This window comes from Thalassophryne amazonica, chromosome 19 (genome assembly GCF_902500255.1).
Source record: "Thalassophryne amazonica chromosome 19, fThaAma1.1, whole genome shotgun sequence".
Classification (NCBI taxonomy): domain Eukaryota; kingdom Metazoa; phylum Chordata; class Actinopteri; order Batrachoidiformes; family Batrachoididae; genus Thalassophryne; species Thalassophryne amazonica.
The window spans coordinates 59054517-59077788 of record NC_047121.1 but is presented as its reverse complement, the minus strand read 5'-3'; the positions used below and the strand labels follow the sequence as shown (position 1 = coordinate 59077788).

Sequence of the window (23272 nt, the reverse complement as noted above, 5' to 3'; positions counted from 1 at the left end):
ATAAATAGCCAATAAATAACCACATTTTATGAAAGTTCATCACAACAAACAACCCACAAAGACGTGAGAAAATTGTCCGACAAGCGAGAAGCCGATTCTAACTTTTGGAATACCAATTTTTAGGCGCACAGTCACCTACCATCGATTATCTGAAGAAAGATGATCTCTGTCGACTTTGTTTCCCGCACCTTGTTTGCTCTGTCATCCTTCCTCATCATTGTCCCTCAGGAACTGAAGCGCCACACTCCGTCAGCCAATCAGAAGCCCAGCCCCGCCTTCACATCGACCAGTTTCCAAGGTAAGCCCCGCCCCCGCCGGTCCTCACGATGAAAGGTGCCGCATCATCCTGCCGCCCCCCTCCCCCTCCCTGTTAGCCTGTTAGCATCTCTGCGTGCAGATGGACGAACGAGCATCAAACATTTTCTCTCTTTATTCGCCAGCATCCGCCACTGACACAAAGAAGCTGTTGGATTAAAAGAAGAATATTGATGTGGTACGTACTGTTGGCCGTGTTTCATGTAAAGAATGCTTTAATAATGATGAGTTGGTGCCTTCAACCTGCTCTGCTGGGAGTCGCCTCTCCATCTTTTGTCATTCTGCTTTCCAGCCGACGTCTCTTTCTCTAGTCTTCATATTGGACCGCTTCTTACGGCTCGTTCTTGTTAGGATTTGGCTGAATTGTAGGTCGGATATTTGACAGATATTCATTCGGCATCTTCTTAACACTTTTGTCCAGTGGTGGTAGTTGGACGACGGTCCCTCGTGCTCATCACTTAGGGACCATCATCACTAAATGACCAATGATCCCCGATGTATAGATTTTTGTCTATTAGTAGAAATTATGATGAAAATATTATAGTTTCTCACTCTTAATATGCATTTAATTTATTTTACATAAGTATTTGAATGAAAAAGCTAATTATTTCAAAGACAACCCCAAAAAGAAGAAGAAGGGGGGCCTACAAAAAACACATCAACCAAGAAACAATCCTCAAAAAGCAGTAGGAAGAAGGTACACTTATAAATTCCTACCCCCTTCCCACTATTCATATATTGAATGACAACTTAATTACATCACCAGGTAAATCCAAAATATTTGCAGTCACCCACCCAGAGCCTAAAAAAATCAGTAAATAAATAATCAAATATTACATCCATAAACCTGGCAGCCGGTCTGCGCTGTGTCAGCCTGATCCTGTCAGATCTCAGAAGCTAAGCAGTGCAGGATATAGTTAGTACTTGGATGGGAGAACTCTTTGGAACACCAGCGGCTGTGTGTGTTTCTCCAGCTGAAACTGGAGTTGCGTCAGGAAGGGCATCTGGCGTAAAAACCAGTGCCAAATACCAATGCGGATCTGGCTGTATTCGCTGTGGTGACCCCAAACAACACAGGAGCAGCCGAATGGACAACAACAACATCCATAAACCTGTCTCATTATAACCCGTGCTTGTTTGCATACATGCGTTTTGTGTTTTTTTAAAAACTGCTCTATATTAGTGCTTCTCTGCAATTGTTCACCCAATATGTTCCACAAATCCAGCCCACAAACTGAAATACACACTCTTCATAGTTGTATAAACAGTGCTTTTTAAATGTTCTTCTTAAATTATAACCCCCTCCCTGTCACAAAACATATTTTGAATATTTCCCAGAAATAAATTATTTTTTGCTATGTACATAATCTGTGCAATGCATGTGACCTCCAAAAACATTGTGTTTGCATGCTCTCTGTACACCACATTGTGCACAATCTTAATTGCCATTTTTTTGTAGCATGTATAATGGTTGTACGTTGCTTTTATAGGTGTTACTCCAGACATCCACACAGTAGTATAGATACAGTAAAATAAGCGAACAGTTAAATCATATACAGTGATTTATAATCCAGTACTTGTCTAGCTTTCCTCAAAACTGCCACACTCCTTGTCATCTTTGTTTGAATAACTGATATGAGATTTCCAGTGGAATCTGTGGTCCAATATCACATACAAAAATTTATTTTAATACTCTTTCAATAACGTTTTCTACTGTGATATGCACCTCTGCCTCTATACTATGAGTTCCAAATGACATTAATTTTGTGTGAATGTGTGAATTCACTGAGAATCCTACAGACCTGGGGGTTCACAGTAAAACTGTGACGTTGGTCGCTGGGCTCATTGACTGCGCTTGATGTAAAGCTGTGATGGCTCATAGCAGACAAATGCAAATAGTGATCATTTATCCAAGTGATTTGCAGAATTTGTTTATTAATTTTTCTCAGTTCAAACAAAGCTTTTATTTTGTGTACACCAAATTGATGACAAACTGACATCAGATGCACTCGCTTCTTGAAGCCAATTAATGACTTTGTTTACATCAACAGCAATAATCTTGACCTTATTCTGAATAAGACCATATTTAGATTGTTAAAAGAAATTTGTAATCATATTATTCTTTACATGTAACTGAGCACAATTTGATTATTGGCTCACAGCCACATTACATTCCATATGTCTTATATGTTGCAAAATGCTGGTTAAACTCCAATAGGAGGTCATATTCTGATAGGTGTTTTTTGTCTCTAAATTAAAATCTATTTTATAATCACCAAATGGCCTCTGTGTGCTTTGATCGTCGAGAAACTGAGGAGAACTGACATTTGCCTTTTGTTATGCTTATGTATTTTGAGTCAAGGATGAATGATGCAAAAATGTAAGGTTGATAGGACAAATATTTTTGGAGAAATTAGTGATTTTTAGCTAACCAGTAAACAATGGATGATGTGCTGCAATGCACCATGGGAGATAGGGGTTTGGGGGGTTTTAATTGTTGTTATTGTGGTTCATGTTAGTTTAACAGTGTTGTTAGTGTTATTGATTTATTGTGTGTTTGTTATTTCAATTGGTTAATCAGTTTAGTTAAGTGTCATGTTGTCGTTACCATGAATGAAAAGTGTATTGTGTTTGATGTCTTCCGCCACCGTCTCTGTTTCTGCATGTCTAGGATGAACGCTGTGAAAACGGAACATTGATAGGACTAATATTTTTGTGGAAATTACAGATATTAGCAAATGTTGCTAATTACATTCTGGGCTAACATGCCATTCTAACAGGGGGGCAGTAAATCATCTTTATATTAAAAGCGTGAGAGTGTGATTTTTATTGAGTATGTTCAGTGTAAGTAATATAGTTGTAAATAAGTTAAAAATACATAGGTGACTCAAGAAAGTAAAGTTATTTCCACGATAGTCCATTTAAAAATCAAATGGCAGAATAGAAGTAGTAATAGTGATAATAATAATGATGATGATGATGATAATAATAATAGTGTGTATATGATAACAAGAACCTAAACAATTTATAAATACATTAAGACAGTAAATTAACATTAAAAAATGATGCAATTAACAGGAAATAAAGGGTCGAGTTCTTCAAAAAACTGTTGAGGTCAAAGGTTCTAAAAACATTCTGGACTCACATGTCATTCCAACTCATTATACAAGCTTTACACAATTTATTAACACCCTTGAAAAAATGTCAGCTACCTACTTTATAAACACTACCCAATCTAGATCCCGTGGATCCCCATGGGCAACACTCTAGTAAGATTGTAATACTCCATGTCTTAATCACATTGTAGCTTTCTCTGATTATGACCTGTATTCGGGTTAAGGTAATCAGAAAATGCTGTTTATATTGTCAGTGTCTTATTCAGATTGTGGCTTTTAATCAAATTAAGATCAGAATATTGTCCATCTAACTGCGGCTAATGTCCTATATGGGAAGACACAGCCTACAGAGTTGATGTCAGGACTTAAGAACATCATGAGAAGTTCTTTATTGTGAAACCAAACTAACCATACCAAACACATCCATTCCACATGTATGAAAATGCTCTGAGAACCTCAGCAACTCACGACTGACCTGGTGACCAGTGACTCTTAATGACTTTCATTACACCACTGTGACATCAGTGACCCCACAGAAAATAAATATTTGAGTCTCTCATGACTGTAACTTAGAACTGAAACATCTTCAGGGAACTAAACAAGTCCAGTTGATCTGACTCAACCTGACCTGATACCATGACCCAGATAACTGAAAATCTCCACAGACAGCTTCCGCTTGATAATGTAGTGTTTGCATTCTAAATAAATAATGTACAGATTCAATTCATTTTTTTGTCCCAATTGAAAAGATAAACCTTCAAAACATGTAAAAATAGGACCTCCCTTGGTTGAAAAAAAGCCAAAGTTCTACTTAAGATTGGAGGTGGAGCACATTTGTGTCAAAGCCTAAGCCAATGAATCTTTTTTTTTTTTTGTCTTCTGCTATTGCCCTCCTCACTCTTAACATAGTCAGTCATGGTATAAGTCATTATGTTTTGGTCATTAATCTACCTTGGCATCTTGGAAGGCCATTAAACGTCACCAGTGCTTCTTGTTCCCACATGTTGATGGCTGCATGTTGGTAATATGTCTTACATCTGTTTCTGTCTGCAGTTTGCTCTGAGACTCATTACACATTTGGACTGCTGGCCCTGACTTCCTCACAATGAGCCTCACAGAGCTTTCGCCCATGGCTGCTACAACACCGTCTCCCATGGTGATCTCTGTTTTGCCTACCTTCGACTCCGACAACTCTGTCACTGATAACCTGGAGTTCCAGTACCAGAATGGTGCTTCATTACCGGGCCCTAAGCCCAGCCAGGAGGGCCTCAACATGAGGTAATGAAACAGATGCAGATTTTTATGTGGTCCTCAGGTTTGGACCTTTATTTTTCATGACATCCTCCATTATGAAATTGTCCTGACCTTCTGATCCCAACTTTTTAGGTTGTTGTTTTTTTTTCTTTCTCTCTCTTAATTTAACCTCATACTTAGTTTTCAACATCCTCATCTTTAACCTCATCTTCAGTTTCTAAAATAATTTTTTTTCTCCTCCATTCACTATCATCTCTGTTTATCAAATAATTTTTTTTACTGTCTTATTTGAACTTGTAATACTATTTTTAGGTTGCTCTTGGGCAGCATGGTAGCCAGGTGATTAGTGCACTTGTATGTAAAGCAGAAGGTTTCTGGTTCAAGACCACCTGTGCCCATTCTTCATTTAATGTGGCGTTCCATCAGGAAGAGCATCCGGCGTAAAACATCCCATCATCAGCTTAACTCAATGATTTGGATCCAGGTCTCATAACCATACAGTAAGACGGGAAGCATGAGGACCCTATAGACTTAGACCTTATATTTTTTGTAATGGCATCTGTGACCTCATGACTCCATAACCTCATCCCAGCTGTCTCTGGATGTCAATGGCATGAATGACACTGTTGAGATCTTGGCCTTGAACCAGTACCTTTGCAAATCCAGGCACAGCCATACCCACTTCATGCCAGTATTGAATATTGTAGGTGTGAGAGCACATTCCAGATGAATGCTAGTATTCACTGAGAAATAAAAATGATCAGAGACCCTGACCCTGCTCTGCTCTCTGTGGCTATGATTTACAGCAACTAATTGAAGAACCAACAGCCAACCTTCCAACATCCAACCTTTTAAATCTCACCAACATTTGGTGGTTCATAGTAGAGTCTCCTGATTGAGAGAGTAACGACATGATGACTCTGGGGGGAAGAAATGATCAAGTGACTCGTGGTGCCATCTTGGGTTCAAAATAGTGTTCGCTGTTAATCTATCTGCATGTAGATCCAGCTATTTTATTTATTTATTCACTGAAAATTCTGGGTTGCTGTGCGTTTGGATGCCCAAATAGACACAGCAAGGACTTCAAGATGTACAGATTCCCTTCAGATCTGAACAGAAGAAAATTTGGGAAAATAAAGTCAGCTGTGTGGGATAGAAGCTGACATCCTCATCAAATCTTTGAGAGGTAAATTTATTGTTCAGTCCCATGTGCAGTAAAACTCACCTAAACAGTCATCGTATAAACCGGATATTAACAGTCACCGGACAAAAAAAAAAGTCCCAAAGTTTTTGTATTGTTTTCTGTGTAATAAACAACGTATATAACGGATTTTCTTTCACGGTGGATAAAATGTCCCGTCTCATTGCAATGTATTTACATTAAAATCCCAGAGCAGTCTGGACGTGCACAGTAACAGAGGTGCAAATTAAAGTTCAGCTCTGACACTTGTTGATTTGAGGAAAGTGGGACCGGAGTCATTTCCGTGATTAAAAGGCCGGCAGTTTATTTTTTTCACACCGTGCTCAGACTCGGACCTATAGCCTGACGTGCAACTGTTAAATCAGACACAAAAGGCTGTGATTTGACACTTTTCTGCTTTCACTCTTCACATTTTAATAGTTTTTGCAGTGCGCACACTGATTACAGATAGATCAGAAAAGTCCGCAACTTTACAACATGGAGTCTTAAAAGATGAAAATGTTCAGCTTACCTTTGAATTGGAGGTGATGATTGTAGAAAGAAAAGCTTGTTGAGAGTCATATTAGTCCATAATAAAGCATAATCCAGCAACGGAGAACTTTAAAGTTGTCAGCCACATTATTGCATGACATGGAGTTACAGAGCTGCAGAAGCATAAATCAAGCTGTAAATTAATTAAATCATCATAAATTGTAAATTCATGTAAATTTCATATCTTAACTATTTTTATATTTATTTTGATAGCACCTGTACCTGGATGTGTTGCTGTATGTGGTTCAATGATTAAAAAAAATGTTGAAAACATAAAAGGTTCATTCAGTAGTTCAGTGCTTAACCAAAATGGCGCCATGTTCTAAGTTGACATTACTCTCCTCAATCAAGGAACTCTAGTTCATAGTTGACTGGATAATCATTCCTAAGAAACCTGTCACTGGAGATGAACCTCCTGGCAGCAGGACCAGGCATCTCTAACTTGTCAAAGTAGCCAGCCCTGTGCGACAATACAGCAGAGGCGTCTGTAAGAATTGAGCTGTCATCTGCTATAACAGCAGTGCGTCAAGATGTATGTTTGAAGAAATGAAGAGCTGTGATTTCTCTGTTAGTAGGCAGAGGGTCAATGGAGGGTCATTGGACCACAGATTGTCACTTGATTAGAGATTCTTCTACTCTGTGGAGTTTCTATCAGTCTGTGCATGCTGTCTTCTCTGGATGATATTCAGAGTGACCTCAGAATTGAAAGGCCTTCTAATGGACATTGGTGACTTGATTAATAACCCTTGTCACGGTCTGGTTACAGATGAATTTCCACATTCCATTTGAATTGGTGGTTGTGTCCATATCTGCAGTCTTCCATCCAGATTGCATGCACATTCCTGAGAAATATTCTGATATTGAAGATTAGCCAGATTTAATCTTGGGCACTGGGCAGATGGTAGTCTGTGAGATTTCAGTAGAATCCTTATGTAAGCCACAATAAGTTTGTGTTCAAAAATCACAATCCGTTGACTCTACACTTCTGCAGAGGTTTTAAGCATTTTCCCATGAGAAACAATGTCAGTCTCCTTGGTAACACAACTGGTATTAGAATACCATGTCCATTGGCATGGCCCTGGACATTAAAACCATAACCAAGCAATTTGTAGCCCCTGATTCCCCCCCACCCCCCACCATCCCCACCGAAAAGACTAGCAAGGAACATTGGGTTATTTGCGCCACAGTTACCACGCAGACTGATGCAGTCCTCATAGCCAGCCATGTCTGTACAATAAATCATACATAACCAGCAGGGTTCTTTTTGAGGTTCAAAAACTGTTAGCCACTGTGGCTCATTGGTGGTAATTTAAGTTAGCCACAAGGGAAGTTAGTCTTTTTTTTTTCTCCACTTTTTTCCTCAAAAGGAAAAAAAAATGCAAATATGCACAAGTACAGATTCATAACAGCATTCAAGACTGCTCATAAACTTTAATATAAACCACTGTTAAGAAAAAAGAAAACTCAGCAGCTCTACAGCTTAATTCAGTTTATTTTATTTATATAGCACCAAATCACAACATCGCTGCCTCAAGGTGCATCACATGAATAAAGTCTAACCTTACCAACCCCCCTGAGCAAGCACACTGGTGACAGTGGTAAGGGAAAAAACTCCCTCTGGTGATAATGAGGAAGAAACCTCAAGCAGACTAGACTCAGAAGGGTGACCCTCTGCTAATGTCATCCTAACAGTTACAAGGTTTTTATAAATTTTACAAGAATTTCTTTACAAACATAAGAAACAGAAACAGGAATCAGAACAGCAACAAAAACAGAGTCCTTAATTGAAATCAAAAAGCAGTACATCTGAGTTCTTTAGATGATTGAATAGGTAGGTCTTGAAAATGTAGCTCTTCCTGGGGTCAGTCTGAAGTCCTGGGGTGCAGGGCCAGCATCTGCTAAAGTTCTCGTCAGTGCCTCAGACAGAGAGAAAAAGAGCAGAATCAGTCGGCCTGAAATAACTGCACCTAAGGCATTAGTTCGTCAGCACTAAATCAACAGAGAAGCAGAGAGATTACAAAGGTGGTTACAGGCAGCTATACTTGTGCTTCCCTAACAGACCCAGAATTTAGATGTAATGAGACTGAGACCTGCTCGCTGCTAGTGATATGAATTAAAATGAGAGGACGCATAATCCCGTACTGCACCGGTATGCTAGTCATATGAAAGGGAGAATAGATGCATCTTTAGTCTGAACTTGTATCTACAGCTTACTCACAGGTGTGATGCAGCTTCACACTCAGTATTTTACAGGGATTGAAATTTCTGTATGGGGCCCCGCCCGGGCCCCAAGTTTGCAATGTCAAACTTTGTGTAATAATTTGTCAAGTTCTGTGTTTCTCTGTTACTGCAATTGAATATTGAAGAATCTTATGTACAATTCTGATACTTTTACTGCTGTGTATATAATAGGCCTACTATTGGGGACAGATGTAAATGATTTATTATTATATATAATTATTTCAAATCATTTACTGGATTGTCACGATGTGTAACTTTATAAATAGTCAGACTCCTGGATTTTAAAAAAATGTCCTCATCTTCTGATGAATGTCTCTGGAATGTCTTCACTTTATTGCTGTAAAATGCAGGAGAATGCATTTCAGAGCATTTCGAACCCTTCAGCTTCACCTGGTCTAAGGATTTGCTTTTCTTCAGATTACATTCTTACTGAATTACATCTCCGAGTTCAAAAAAACTCCATAAGATTTGTGAGGAATTAATTTATTATTTGCACAGTTCCACATGGTGCACAGCAGCTGAAAGTGTCTGCATCCACAGGCCCTCGTGGTCTGTTGTGCATGAACTCACCCACAGAACTGAGCGTCATTGAATTATTCTGCAATATGTAATTGTTCCAACAAATGGTATTTAAGCGAACTGGTAAATAGTTATGCTGCATTCCGTCAGTGGATGCACACAGAGCGTTTTACAAATGGAGAAGGGCTCCCATCAACTGTGATAGGTACACACACCTGTGTGCATGTTTGTGTTGATGTCTGCTTCCTTTTCTGTTTCCTCGCCATATGTGATGTGGTGAGTATCCCGATATCCCAAGGATTGGGGTGACCAGACGAAATGTAGGTGTATCCATCCACTTAGATGTGGTCACTTCCTGGTCTTCACACCTCAGACAGTATAGCCAATCCAGTGTGGAGTTTTCTATTATTCCTTGAGAGCAGTGGAAGATTATCATCATGGGCTAGGTGGCAACGCATGAGCCACCTTAGGTTTGAATCAGTTTGCTGCTGTGCAGCAGATGACGAGTCGCCACCATCCAAATAGAAGACCCTTGGTGCTCTCCTGTGTAATTGAAAGTATTTAAATAGCCGACCATAATCTGATTCCAATTATTATCTTGTACCTGGTATAGTTTTAATTTTTTCTTTTTTTCATTCCTTTTATTATGAGCACTTTTGTGGTTTCTCATTTTGTGATGAAGTGTTGCCGAGCATTTTGGCTGTTTAACCTGTAGTATCGGTATAGATAATAAGTTCTTGAATTAATTTGTTTTCAATTATTGATATTCAGTGATTGATATTCAGTTTTGAATATCAGTCATTTCAAGCAAACTGAAGCACTTTCAGTTGTTTACTGTCATTTCAGGTCAAACAAGCCACCGCCATTGCACACCGGTGCTGACTGGAAGGTCATCCTCCACCTGCCAGAGATTGAGACGTGGCTGAGAGAGACCAGTGAGCGAGTCAGTCAGTTGGCCCACTCGGTGGGAGAAGATGCAGAAAACAGACATGTGGATGTTCATCTGGTTCAACTTAAGGTAAAGGCCTACTCATAGGGTTCATCATGGTTCTTTGTTTGCTTGGCTGAATTGCAGGTGAACGTAGGCCCACATCATTAGGATCCTGGTGCTGCCTGTCTTGCTGTTTGGTTGTGAGACTTGGACTATAACTGATGGTACTAGGTCTCTTTGGAGAATCCTTGGGTACCGCTGGAATAAGTTTGTATCAAGCGAGTGGTTACTAAAAGAGGCAGGACTGTCACCTGCTACATTTTGGCCATGCGGCCCGTCTCTCTGTATGTGATCCACCACGCATGTGCCTGAGTGTTGAGGACCCCAGTATCTGGAGAAGTCCGAGGGGGCGACCATGTTTGACCTGGCTGTGGCAGATACATTAGTATCTGTCTGTGATTGTCTTATTTTACTGTTTTACTTAGCAGGAGTGGTGGCCACATGGTGAGTGGGCTTGGTTTTAGTGCGGATGATTCCCAGTTCAAACCCCACCCCTGCCACATTTTTTCATGTAATGTGGAGTTGCGTCACGAAGGGCATCCGACGTAAAACTTGTGCCAAATCAACATGCAGATCCACCTTGGATCTGCATGGACCACGAGTGAAAACAAGGGAGCAGCCGAAGGGACTTAGTTTTTACAGACAGATACTCATGTGGTCGCTGGCAGCTAGCCCTTTGCTTCACTAACAGACCCATAATTTGATGTGATGAGACAGAGTCCTGCTCCATTGTAAGTAACATCATTAAGATGGAGGGGGGGAAAGGCTTCAGTACAACACTAATATCTTATTCATACAAAAGAGAGGACCGATGGGTTTTTAGTTAGTTTGGATTTCAGTGGCTCCAGAGAATCAGACTGTTTCACCTCAGCAGGCAGATGGTTCAAGGTAAGAAAAAGCTCTGTGATGGGCTGACATGTATTTAACCTTTGGCACACACAGTAATCCTGCATCCTGAGAACGCAAACACAGGTCACTGAGCCACCCACTGGTCCTCGGGTGTTTTTGTGGTAATAAGTTCACTTCCCCAAAATCATCCAGCCATTCAGAGCATAAACCTACTTCTCTAACCATTGGGCCATCACTTTTGAACTGATTCTGATGTCCATAGTGGAGCAGTGGATTTCACAACAGTCTTTATCTACAAAAGTGCACATTTTTTTCGTTTTGTCTACTGCAGGGAGTATTTTATTTCTTTATTTATTTTTTGTGCTAATCTACCAGATCATATTTAGGATGAAATGGATTTCACAAACATTTCTGACCTCAAATATTAGTTTAGATTTTTTTCTCTGGAACGTTTTGAAATTATGTGGCTCCAGTCAAAACATCCTCTGGCTCACGGCTCTATCTAGTGGTCTTTTTGCTATCTAACATCTGATCTGTTTTTCTTCTGTTGAAAATTAGACATAAGTGAAACAAATATTTATAAAATATGGTCACATCAGGATCACAATATTTGCACATTTGTCCGAAAACAAAACCTGCTTCCATATAATTGGGTGAAATAAAACTTAAAATAAGAACTTTCATCAGAACATTTTTTGCCTTAATCATCTAAATATTGGCAATAATACTGATAAATGGGCTGCATTTATATAGCACTTTTCGATCTCAATTAGAAGCTCAAAGTGCTTTATAATGATGCCTCTCATTCGCCCATTCTCTCACACACAGACACACATATACACACACACTGATGTCAGGGTGCTACCATGCAAGGCACTCACTACACACTGGGAGCAACTTGGAGGTGAAGGCCCTTGCCCAAGGGCCCTTACTCTTTTATCACCTGAGGGGGTTTTGAACTGAGGATCCTCTGGTCTCAAACCCACTGCTTAATCACTACACCATCATCCATTGAACAGCTATAACTCAGTGTCCAATGTTTCTCTGATTACATATTTGTTGACATTTTCCTTTTATAATCACTGTTCAATTTAGCACCACTCCTCTATTTTATATATATACTATATATACTCAACAGTTCATGAGCTGAACTGAAAGATCTAAATTTCAATATACACAAACGACCTGTTTCTCTCAGATGTTCACAAATCTGTCTAAATCTGTGTTAGGGACCACTTTTCTTTTGCCAAGCTAATCCATCCCACCTCACAGGTGTGGCATATCAAAATGCTGATTAGACAGCATGATTATTGTACAGGTGTGTCTTAGGCTGGCCACAATAAAAGGCCAATCTGAAATGTGCAGTTTTATCACACAGTACAATGCCACAGATGTCGAAAGTTTTGAGGGCACCTGTAATTGGCAGGCTGACTGAAGGAATGTCCACCAGATTTGTTGCTTATTGATTGGAGGGGAAAACTGGTCCTGAATCTGGAGGTGCGTGTCTTGGCAGACCTCTAACACCTGCTAGAGGGAGACAGATCAGATGTGATGACCGGGGTGAGTGGAGCTTTTGGTTTTTGATGTTAGCAGCTCTGCTGAGGTGCCATGAGGTTACAGTGTCCTCCAGAGAGGCCAGTGGGCAGCCAGTAATGTTCTCTGCTGTCTGGAGAGCTTCCTCGTCTGCACCACAGCAGCCTGCATACCACACCAGCATGAAGTATTTTAGGAGGCTCTCTGTGGTCATCCAGTAAAAGGTCACAGACAGTGCCCTCTCACTGTTGTTTTTCCTGAGCACTATCGGGAAGTGCAGTCTCTGCTGTGCTCTGTTAACTGTTGCAATGACTGCTGACCAGGAGAGGTTCTCTGATATAAAAACCCCCAGGAACTTGAACATCTGCACTTTTTCCACATGTGACCCATTCATACAGAGCGAGCCAGATCTGTCATCTTTCTTCCTGAAGACCGGTATTAATTCCTTGGTCTTTGTGGTGTTCACTGTCTCTGTATTTTGTCCATGCATGCTGAACCATCTCCCCTTGCGATGAGTGCAATGACTGTTGTACTAAGCAAATTTAAGCATGGCGTTGGATGAGTGGACTGTTGTGCAGTCATGAGTGTAAAGGGAGTAGTTGTAATGGACTCGGCACATGGACGTGATATTCCTGTGCTTAATGTGATATGAGTTGGGGAGGTGGGAGTCTGCTTTGAGTCTCTGTCGGTTTGTGAGGAGGTCTTTGATCTATATACAGATTGGGATGGAGAAGCTCAAGTCTTGTAGTTTGGTGATATCTGGGATAATGGTATTGAATGCAGAGATATCTCACATAGCTTTCTATGTAGATGGTTCCAGATGGTTCAGTGCTGTGAGTTGCTATGGTGTTGGCATCTTCAATGTGAGCTCTGTAAGCAAACTGATACGGGTCAAATGTGGGAGGAATGCTAGTTCTAATGTGATGCAGGACTACTTTCTCAAAGTACTTCATAATCACTGCAGTATGATCATTCAAGTCCACAGTGACTGGCTTTTTTTAGGAACAGGGATTATAGTGGCTGACTATAGACAGGATGGTATGGTGGCTAATGAGAGGGAGGTGTTAAAAGTCTTTTGTAAAGACCCCAGCAAGCTGGCTAACACATGCCTGCAGTACTTTGCACTTCATCAGATCTTGCTGTCTTTCTTGGATTTACTCACCTGAGGACATGCCTCACATGTGTTCTTGTAGTGTGAGTTGGTGAATGTTGGAGGCAGGTGGGCACAAAGAAGGCTGTGGGTGTGTTACAGGCCTGTTGGCATCAAATCTAGCAAAGAAGCTCCTCTGCATCTGCATTCTCAGTGTTGTTAGTATATGTACCTGTAGTTGTTTATGGCCTAGTTCAGAAATAATGAAGCCTAACTGCTGATTCGCATTGCTTTTGTCATGAACAAGCCATTATTTTATTTAGCACCATGCAGACTCATCTGTGAGTTGCCTGTAGTCTCTTTGACAGGTACTGAAAATTTCATGGAAAAGTTCCGCACGGTTCCAGAGATATGCACGAAATTTACCCCAAAAATAGCACTTTTTTCATCAATTTTGTGTGACATTAATATTTAGCATTATCATTTAAAGTTGAATGTGGTGGCCAAGTGGTTAATGCGCTTGGTTTCAGTTCAGAAGGCTCCAGGTTCAAATCCCACCCCTGCCACATTTCTCCATGTAATGTGGAGTTGCATCAGGAAGGGCATCCGGCGTAAAACCTGTGCCAATTCAACATGCAGATCCAACTTGGATTTGCTGTGGCGACCCCGAGTGCAAACAAGGGAGCAGCCGAAGGGACTTACTTTTATTTAAAGTTGAATGTTAATGAAATAACCTTGTATTTTGTCAGTTTGTTTGTTTGTGCTTCATACTAACACACAGTAATACATTTTTTAAATGTCATTTCCTAGAAAAAACATGTTTCTAAAGCAAGGTAAAACTGTTGCAAGCATAACGCTGAGAATAAGTCCTTGATTTATTTGTGTCAAAACCTTAGCTATATCTCCTACTCTGCTTCAATAGAATAATTATTTTACGTGTTCAATAATACCAGGAACTAATGGAGAGAATTTCTTTGTTTCAGGTTTCTGCAGACTAAAGAAGATACCTCCAACTGTTGTCACAAGCTTTACGCTCTAGCACATTATAGTATATATGCACTGATAATTTCTAGCAATGACTGAACCGAGACCAATAGAAATATTGAAACTCTGATATAGGAGGTGCCTTCAATGTTTTGATACTTTTTTCGTAGGGACAGTTATAATCATCCCACACTCTTGTAATTTTGATATGTCATTACCATATGTCTAAGGAGATAATCTACCAATTTTTGTTATTCCAGGTTGAAAGCGACGGCTGTATGTGGACGTTAAGCGGACCCTACTAAATGGGAGGACACTTTGGAAGAGCGATACGCTATAAAATTTTGTATTAAGCTCAGAAAGAACACTTATGAACTGCTTCACACTGCTTATGGATTAAATTGCATGGGCAGAGCATCGGTGTTTCGTTGGCACAAAAAGTTTAAGGGTGGCAGAGAGTCTGTGAGAGACGATGAGAGATGTGGGAGGGGGAGGGAAGTCAGAACACCGGAGCTGGTGGGGAAAATTCATACTTTTATGTATGAGGACCGTCGAGTGTCAATAAAGACAATAAGTGTAGAGTTTGAAGTCAGTGTGGGAACTGTGCACACGATTATTCATGATGAACTGAACATGCGGAAGATTTGTGCGAAGTTCAGGACAATACACCAGTCCACAACTCCATCCGTGTTTCCAACTATTTGACTAAGATGGGCATCAAGACAGTTCCTCACCCTCCCCATAGTCCAGACCTTGCTCCCTGTGACTTTTGGTTGTTCCCCAAGCTCAAAGAAAACCTTAGAGGCAGTAGATTTGAAACCATTGAGGAGATGAAAGAGGCTGTGATAAGGGTCGTGGACACGTTCATACCAGAGGACTTCCAGGGGACCTTCCAGAAGTTGTTAGAACGATACAACAAGTGCATTGCATCTGGAGGGGAGTACTTTGAAGGGGACTAGAGTTTCGTGCTTGTCCAAGGAAAAAAGTGTCCCTACGAAAAAAGTCTCAGCACGTATTGAAGGCAACTAGTATGACCATACCTAAAATGATAACATTTCACAAAAAAGACCACTTTTAAATTTTGATGGTTATGTCACACTTTGGCTTCATTATTTTTTAACTAGGCCTTATGTACTATAGCTTGCCAACTGCTAGACACCATGTGGTTGCTATGCAGTATTTTGACAAGTACTTCTTGCATCAAGGTGAGCTCATTCAGTAAGACGAACAGGTTGGATGTTTCATTTCAACTTGTAGCCACCAGGGAAGTGAGGCTCTAAAACAGTGTGTACACAATATCTTGGCAAATGAGAGATTGTGTACAAGCACATTATGTGCACATGCAGACTTAAAGGTTGTAATTTTTCATGGAACCACCCAGTAGGTGCCAGCGTTCAGTAGAGGGCAGCACACCCTGTAATGCCTTGAAACACAAGGCTTTGACAGATTTCAAAAGGTGTCAGAACAGTATTTTGAGTTTGCCATGAATAATTTACAAAAATTTGTCTTCACCCCACTCACACTTTCTTGTCATTGCTTAAATTCGGTTTTACCTTTGCATTCATATTTCTTGGCATAGTGTGCATCGTGTTTCTACCAAACAGTTACTACCTTTTAAGTTGTTACTTCATGTAAAGGTGGGCGTCGCTCCTGCAGATACATGTACATATGGGATATTACACAGGCTACATAAAGTTGCTTTTGTGACTGATTTAGTGCATCAAAGTTCACCAGATTTTAATCAGTTTGTCATTGCTAAAAGCACTTTTAAGTTGTAGATGTCAAGTATAATTACTGATTTTCGGTATGTTATTTACACAAACTGGCTGACGTGTGTAAACCAGACATTTTTAATACATCAGGGAACATCAAGGTGAGACTTGGTGCACAAGGACTAACGCTCTGAACATGTTCCACTTTGGGTGTGTTTCACTTCTCATTTTAACCACCAGTTGGCTAACTCTCTGAAACATAAAGCTTGTTAGATCTCCCCAAATTCTTCATGGATCATCATCAGAATTGCTACTTGCACAAGATTGACATTGGGCTCTGCACTGCAGGTTAGGGCGTGGTTCTTGTTTTTGGTTATTTTTAAAATTCTTCTCTGTGTGTCTGCAGGATAAATAACTTTACGTTTTGACCACTAAAAGACTACAGAGTAAGTCTAACAGACAAATGTCTGTATGGAGAAGGAGCTAAAATTACTCTCCTTGTGGGGGAGGCCTAAAATAACTTTCACAACTGTTGTCACCCCTCCTCCCTGCAGGCAAACGGGTCAGCACACTGAAGAAAAACATGCTAACAGTCACGCTCGAATGTTCTTATGTTTGATTGATAATCTGATCAGCGTTATATTTTGGACAAACAAATTTAATTTAAATTTTGGATTTTAAGTGATCAGATTGAAGGGTGCTTTTCAAACTTTGTTCAAAGGTAAGAAAATGTGCTGTATTTGAACTTTGACTCCTAGGAATTCACTTTTACTGAAATAATAAAAAATTGAAAATTAATTCAGAAATGCCTTGCAAATGTATTCACCCCCCTGGGCTTTTACACATTTTATTTTGTTAATGCCATTTCAAACACAAAGTAATCCAGGCTTCTCTACATTAAAATGTCTACAATTATCCTTCTTAAATTCAAACTGAAAGCAAATTTCTACAACTTCATATAAATTGCATAACAATGTCAAAGCTAAGGTGATGTAGAATACTTTTGCAATGGTTTAAAAAATAAATTTCACTTTTGTTTGTTGGATACAGTATTTTGTGTTTAAATACAACTTCACATAAAATCATCTGAGGGAATGTTTTCACTGCAGCAACTAATACTTAATTACCAGAAATATGGCCTTTTTAAAAATAAGTCACAAGAGGTCAGATATTTTATTCTTTCCATTTGAAGCTGGAGTTGAAGCATTAAGTTTCAAAAGCTTTGCAAAAAAGGTATTTGTCTCCTGAAAGTCACTCTGATATAAAAAAAAATTTCCCCTTTTTACTAAATAGACATTTCTTATAAGGGACGTATGCACAATAAAACTCAGTGATTGTGTCATAATATTAAACTAGATGTTTCTGTGGTAGCTCATAGAACAAATTCACACAACCAAAACAGGTTTCATGTGACACAGAGAATGCATACACACCGTCGGTTAGATATACAACCTTATAACTTATAACCTTACAACCTTAGAACTGTGTCCGCATTTTCAGCATCACATCAGAAATGTTTCCGGTGGGTGTTGGACTTGTCGTCTTGTGATTTTCATGGACAGGATTACAAGGTGCAGTCACAGACTAGGATGTATCCACTTTGGTGACTTCAGAATTACATCTCTGCTTTATGCAGATGATGTGGTTCTGTTAGCTTGATAGGCCTGTGTCTGCTGATGTGCACTGAGCAGGTTTGTGGCAGTGTGTGAAGCAACTGGGATGAGGATCTGAGACCATAGTCCTCTGTGGGAAAAGGGTGGGTTGTCACCTCTGGGTCAGGGGAGAGTTATTGCCCTTAGTTCATGTATCTCAGGGTCTTGTTCATGAGTGTTGGTATAAATGGAGTGTGCGATCGACAGACTGATTGGTGCTGTGGACACTACCAGATAGTCGTGGTGAAGAAACCTGAACCTGAAGGTGAGACTCAGTTTCCCAGTTGATTTATGCTGTTGTCCTCACCTGTGTGACTGACAGAATGAAATTGAAGATACAAGTGGCAGAAATTAGGTTCCTTTGGGTATCTGGGCTTACACTCTGGCACAGGGTGAAAAGCTCGAATGTCTGGGAGGGACTCTGAGTAGAGTCGCTGCTTTTTTGCATTGAAGGAGCCAGCCGAACTAATTCAGGCATCTGGTGAGGATTCACCTTAACAATTATGAAATTCTCTGGGTGGCAGTTCTTGGTAGATGATTAATTTCTCTGTCATTTCTCAAACAAATGCCACATAGCGATAACTCTTTCTTTCTTCTGCTAATCCTGGTTATTGTTACTCTGGTTTCTGGGGACAGAGCATTCAGTATTTTGTTTTTTGCTGTTGTGAAGTTCTTCTGTTTTGTTTTGGTTTGTTTGTTTTTTTTTATTTCACATTTAGGGCTGTCTCTTATTTATCACTCCAATTCTTTCACCTTCATTTTGCACAGTGCTCTTATCCTGGAACATCGAACTCATGTCCTTGCATAGAGAAATAGAGGCGTGGCAGTAAGTCGATTGCAGCCTGCGTGCACGCACCTCTGTTCTATTTCATTCCTCCTGACCGCCAGAGGGCGGTGCTTTAGCACCTGGATAACTACATGTGCGCAGGAGGATGAGGATGAGAGGAGTCTTTCTCCAAGCCATTCATTAGTGGGCTCTCATACCTCCGAGGCAGAGTCCATGTCGCAACCTGGACTATCCTTTGTCAAGCAAGCTGTTCAGTTGGCTTTATCCAGGCTTGGGGTCAACAATCCCCCTGCGGAAACCACCGCTTCAAGTGCCTTTTCCCCCTGCGGAAACCACCGCTTCAAGTGCCTTTTTCAAAGTCACTCAGAAGCCTGAGTTCAACGTTCCAGTTTCACAACCATATATCGAGGAGCTCCACCGATGTTGGGCGGACCCCAAATCATTGACCCATCTATCACAGGACTGCAGAGCCCTTAGCTCTATGTGTGATTCAGCGCAATATGGTCTGAACCGTATGCCCGCCGTTGACAGCATTATTGCGAACCTGGTTGTGGCTCCAGCTGATGCTGCTCGGCCGGATGCCCGCTGCCCACGCACTCAGTGTAGGGTCACTGATGACCTCCTCACCAAAAGCTATGACATAGCTGCTCGCATCGGTCGCCTAGGCAACTCACTATCCCATTTAGCCCTTGCCCTCTCAAAGTCTTTGAGGGAGTCAGAGGTTGATGATGCTACGCAAAGTCTTAGTGATGCCTCACTCCAAACCTTTGCTTATATGTCCAGAGAGCATGGCAGACTGATGTCAACCCTTACCATCACTAGACGTCAGGTGTGGCTTGCGCAGTCCCCCCTTTCCGAATCCTGCAGAGGCACACTCCGTTCGCTGCCGGTTCTTCCAGGCCAAGTATTTGGACCTGCGGCCCAACAAACTTTAGAGTGTGCTGTCGAGGCTAGTAAATCTCGGCAACAGTTTGTTGACCTACACCGGTCTTCCAGACCTCAGCCAGTCAGACGTGCTACAGCTTTTCACTCTACATCCAGGCTTCCGCCGACTCCCAGAGCTGCACGTGCTTTTGCAGTTGAGGGCCAGCTCTCCCAGCAGCCTGCCTTTCGTGAGCCTACGGGCAGACCCCCGAGAACTGAACGGTTTCGCAGAGCTTCCAGTAATCGCACCCAGTGGTCCTCAGGGATGCGAGGCAGAGGTGGTCGGGTCTGACTGCCAATGTTTGGCCCCCAGCCGTTTTTCATGAAATCAACTCAGCCACTGGGAGGCTCAAGTTCAAGACCCATGGGTTATTTCAACCTTGTTCGAAGGTTACAGAATTCAGTTCGGATGTCGTCCTCCAAAGTTCAGTGGGGTGAGGATGACTGTTGTTTCCAACTCGGTGCAGTCTGCTGCCCTACAACGGGAGATTTTGGAACTCCTGGAGAAGGGGGCCATAGAGCCAGTTCACAGATCAGACCAGCTCAGGGGGTTCTATTCAATTTACTTCCTTGTTCCAAAGAAGGATGGCGGCTTTCGTCCTATCCTCGATCTCCGACGTCTGAATCGTTATATCAAAGTGCTGCAGTTTCACGTGCTCCGCACAGTAGACGTCCTTCAAACTATCACACCAGGAGACTGGTTCACAAGTGTCGACTTAAAAGACGCCTATTTCCATGTGCCAGTGGCGCCTCATCACAGGCAGTTTCTCCGCTTTGCTTTCGAAGGTCAGTCAGACCAGTTCAGGGTGCTTCCTTTCGGCCTCTCTCTTGCCCCTCGTACATTTACCAGATGTATGGCTGCAGCACTAGCCCCACTGCAAGCTCTTGGATTAAGAATCCTACCCTTCTTAGACGATTGGCTTGTCTGCGCTCCGACTCAGGAGCAGGCGCACAACGACACAGCTCTTCTACTGAACCATGTCTCTCATTTAGGACTCACAGTGAGCTTTGCAAAGAGTTCTCTTGTTCCCAGTCAACAAACGACCTTCATCGGCATTGCCATCAACTCCCTGACTATGACTGCATTGCCATCCCCGCAGAGAGTGGACGATGTAATTCGTCTCGTCTCACACATTCAACGGGCTGTGACGCTGCCTTTTGGTTTGCTGCTCCGGTTGATGGGCAAATTGACTGCAGTGTCGCTAGTGGTACCTTTGGGACTTCTGTTCTTACGTCCCCTACAGATTTGGATCAACAACCTAGGCCTCAACTCGAAGTTGCATCAGCACAGGCTTGTATGACTCTCCAACCAGTGCCTTCTGCACCTCAAACCCTGGGGGAACATGGACTTCATCTGCAAGGGTGTCCCTCTAGGCTCTGTTCCGTCTCGCCGAGAGGTGGTTGTTACAGATGCATCACTCAAAGGTTGGGGGGCCGTGTGGAATCACAGGATGGTGAGGGGTGTCTGGAGTCCCCAGGAGAGACTCCAACACATAAACGTGCTGGAGCTTCACGCTGTGCGACTGGCTCTCAAGCATTTCCTCCCAGCCCTGAGAGGAAGACATGTTCTTGTCCGGTCGGACAACACGTCAACAATCTATCACATAAACCATCAGGGGGGCACCAGGTCCAATCACTCATTGGCAGGAACTCCCGGCGTTTAGGAAGGTGTACTCACGACAGCCGTCAAAGAATACAAAAAACGGTGAAGCCGTGTCTCGCAGCCTCTGGAGGACGTGTGCAGTGCACGTAGCTCCAACCGAAGGTGGGTTGCGAGGCTACAAGCGAGAGTGGCAATCACAGCTAAATGCATTCTCAACCTCTAAGAATGCGAGAATGTAGAAAAGAAGCGAGTGCTGGGTGCGGCTGGTATATAAAGACAACCAGTGACGTCACCCAGGTCACATCTCTCTGCCAGTGGCATGCTGGCACAATTAAGGCAGGCATCGCCAGTCAGGGCTTCCCTCAGGTGTCCAATCCCAAGACAGGAGGGGCAAAACATATGTCCATCACCTGGGCTCAAGGGAGCCAAACAGGTACTACAGCCATGCAACAAAGGCTCTGTCAACATTGTGGACTGCATGCAGATGGCTAACGCAAGCCCTGATGGTTACAAATGGAAAGACAAAGCGTGAATCACACGCAGTGTAAATAGTAACACGAGGCACGGAGCGTGAAGTACTCACAGCCGTCGACTTGACACGAGGCACGGAGCGTGAAGCACTCACAGCCGCAGACTCGACACGAGGCACCGAGCATGAAGCACTCCAGCCACAGACTTGGCACGAGGCACGGAGCTTGAAACACTCAGTGTAAAAGCTAATACAAGTCCCATGGATCAGGGTTAGGGTTCATAGAAACTGGAGGAAAAGTGAGGGCATGAGGGCTGGCATGTGATGACCATCAACCAGTCAAAGAAACAGCACGGCTGTCAATTCCCTCGTGCAGTAATTCCCAAATTTAAGAAAGTGTACCCGCTTACTCCAGTCAGCGGTCACTGAGGGGCTGGAGCCGATCCCAGCAGACGTGGGGCGGGAGACAGGACCACATATAGACTGACAAACTCATTCACACCCACCTGTGGTCAGTTTAAAGTTCCCAGTTCGCCTAACTTGCATGTCCTTAGAAGTAGGAGGAAAGCAACACACCCGGACGGAACCCACGTGAACACTGGGAGAACATGCAACCAGGCTGGAAGTGATCCCCGGGCTTTCTCGCTGTGAAGCAACATTGCTAACCATTAAGCTACTGTGCCACCCCACCCCAATTAAAAAAATACCACATAACTTAAATTCCACGGAAGCTTTGTTGATTCTCATTACCCTTTGTTAGTGAAGCAGAGGGCCAGCTGCTAGCGACCACATTGCTATCCTGTCATTTATTCTGTTGGTTTGCTGCTGAGAAACTATTTTGTGTGCTGTTAGTTGTGGCTGACTGATTTTGCTCTCTTTCTCTATTTGAGGTGCTGCTGTTGAACTTTTCAGGGTTGGTTGTGGCAGACAAACTCCCAGTTATCAGACCATTGTTTGAAAATGTCTGTCCAAGACCGTAACCTTACAATTTCAATTTTTAAATTCATTTTCATTCATGTTGTTGGGAAGGTGTCGTAACACGGACCCGCAACAGGGGGCGCAAATGAACGGACAATGGATAAGACAAAAAGTAACAATTTAATGTTGTGAAACGCACAACTGGATACAGACAAAGATATAATGCCAATTAAACACAAGGTGACGTGCGGGCAGGCTCGAAGATAGGAGACCTCTGGCGATCGAAGAGCCGGGACCCACACAGCTTCCACCACCAACGGCCTGAAGAACACCGGAGCCGCCAAGTCCTGAGTCCCCAGGTGGTCACCGTCTTCTGTTGCAGACCCTGGTACTGCTGGCAGAAGATGAAAAACAGTTAATGGTGAGTGTGTATCCACGCACCCAGTACTCTTTCACCTACAGATCTTCAAGGAGGGAAAACCTCCACCTCCAGAAACAATTTCACCCATGCAGCTCCTGTTAGTCTCGTCCCTGGATGGAGTGAGAGGCGAAGAGCGTCGCCCTCCCACTATCCGCCAATCCA

General features: G+C 42.2%; 1 protein-coding gene across 1 annotated transcript in view; it reads left to right on the top strand.

Moving 5' to 3' along the window:
* Positions 1 to 447: 447 nt before the first annotated feature.
* akap6 (A kinase (PRKA) anchor protein 6) overlaps positions 448 to 23272 on the top strand; it is a 103937-nt gene continuing 81112 nt past the window's right edge. Inside the window, 3 exon segments of the mRNA XM_034195123.1 lie at positions 448 to 495; positions 4495 to 4709; positions 10024 to 10195. Coding sequence (XP_034051014.1) covers positions 4537 to 4709; positions 10024 to 10195 — 345 coding nt within the window. The 5' untranslated portion in view covers positions 448 to 495; positions 4495 to 4536.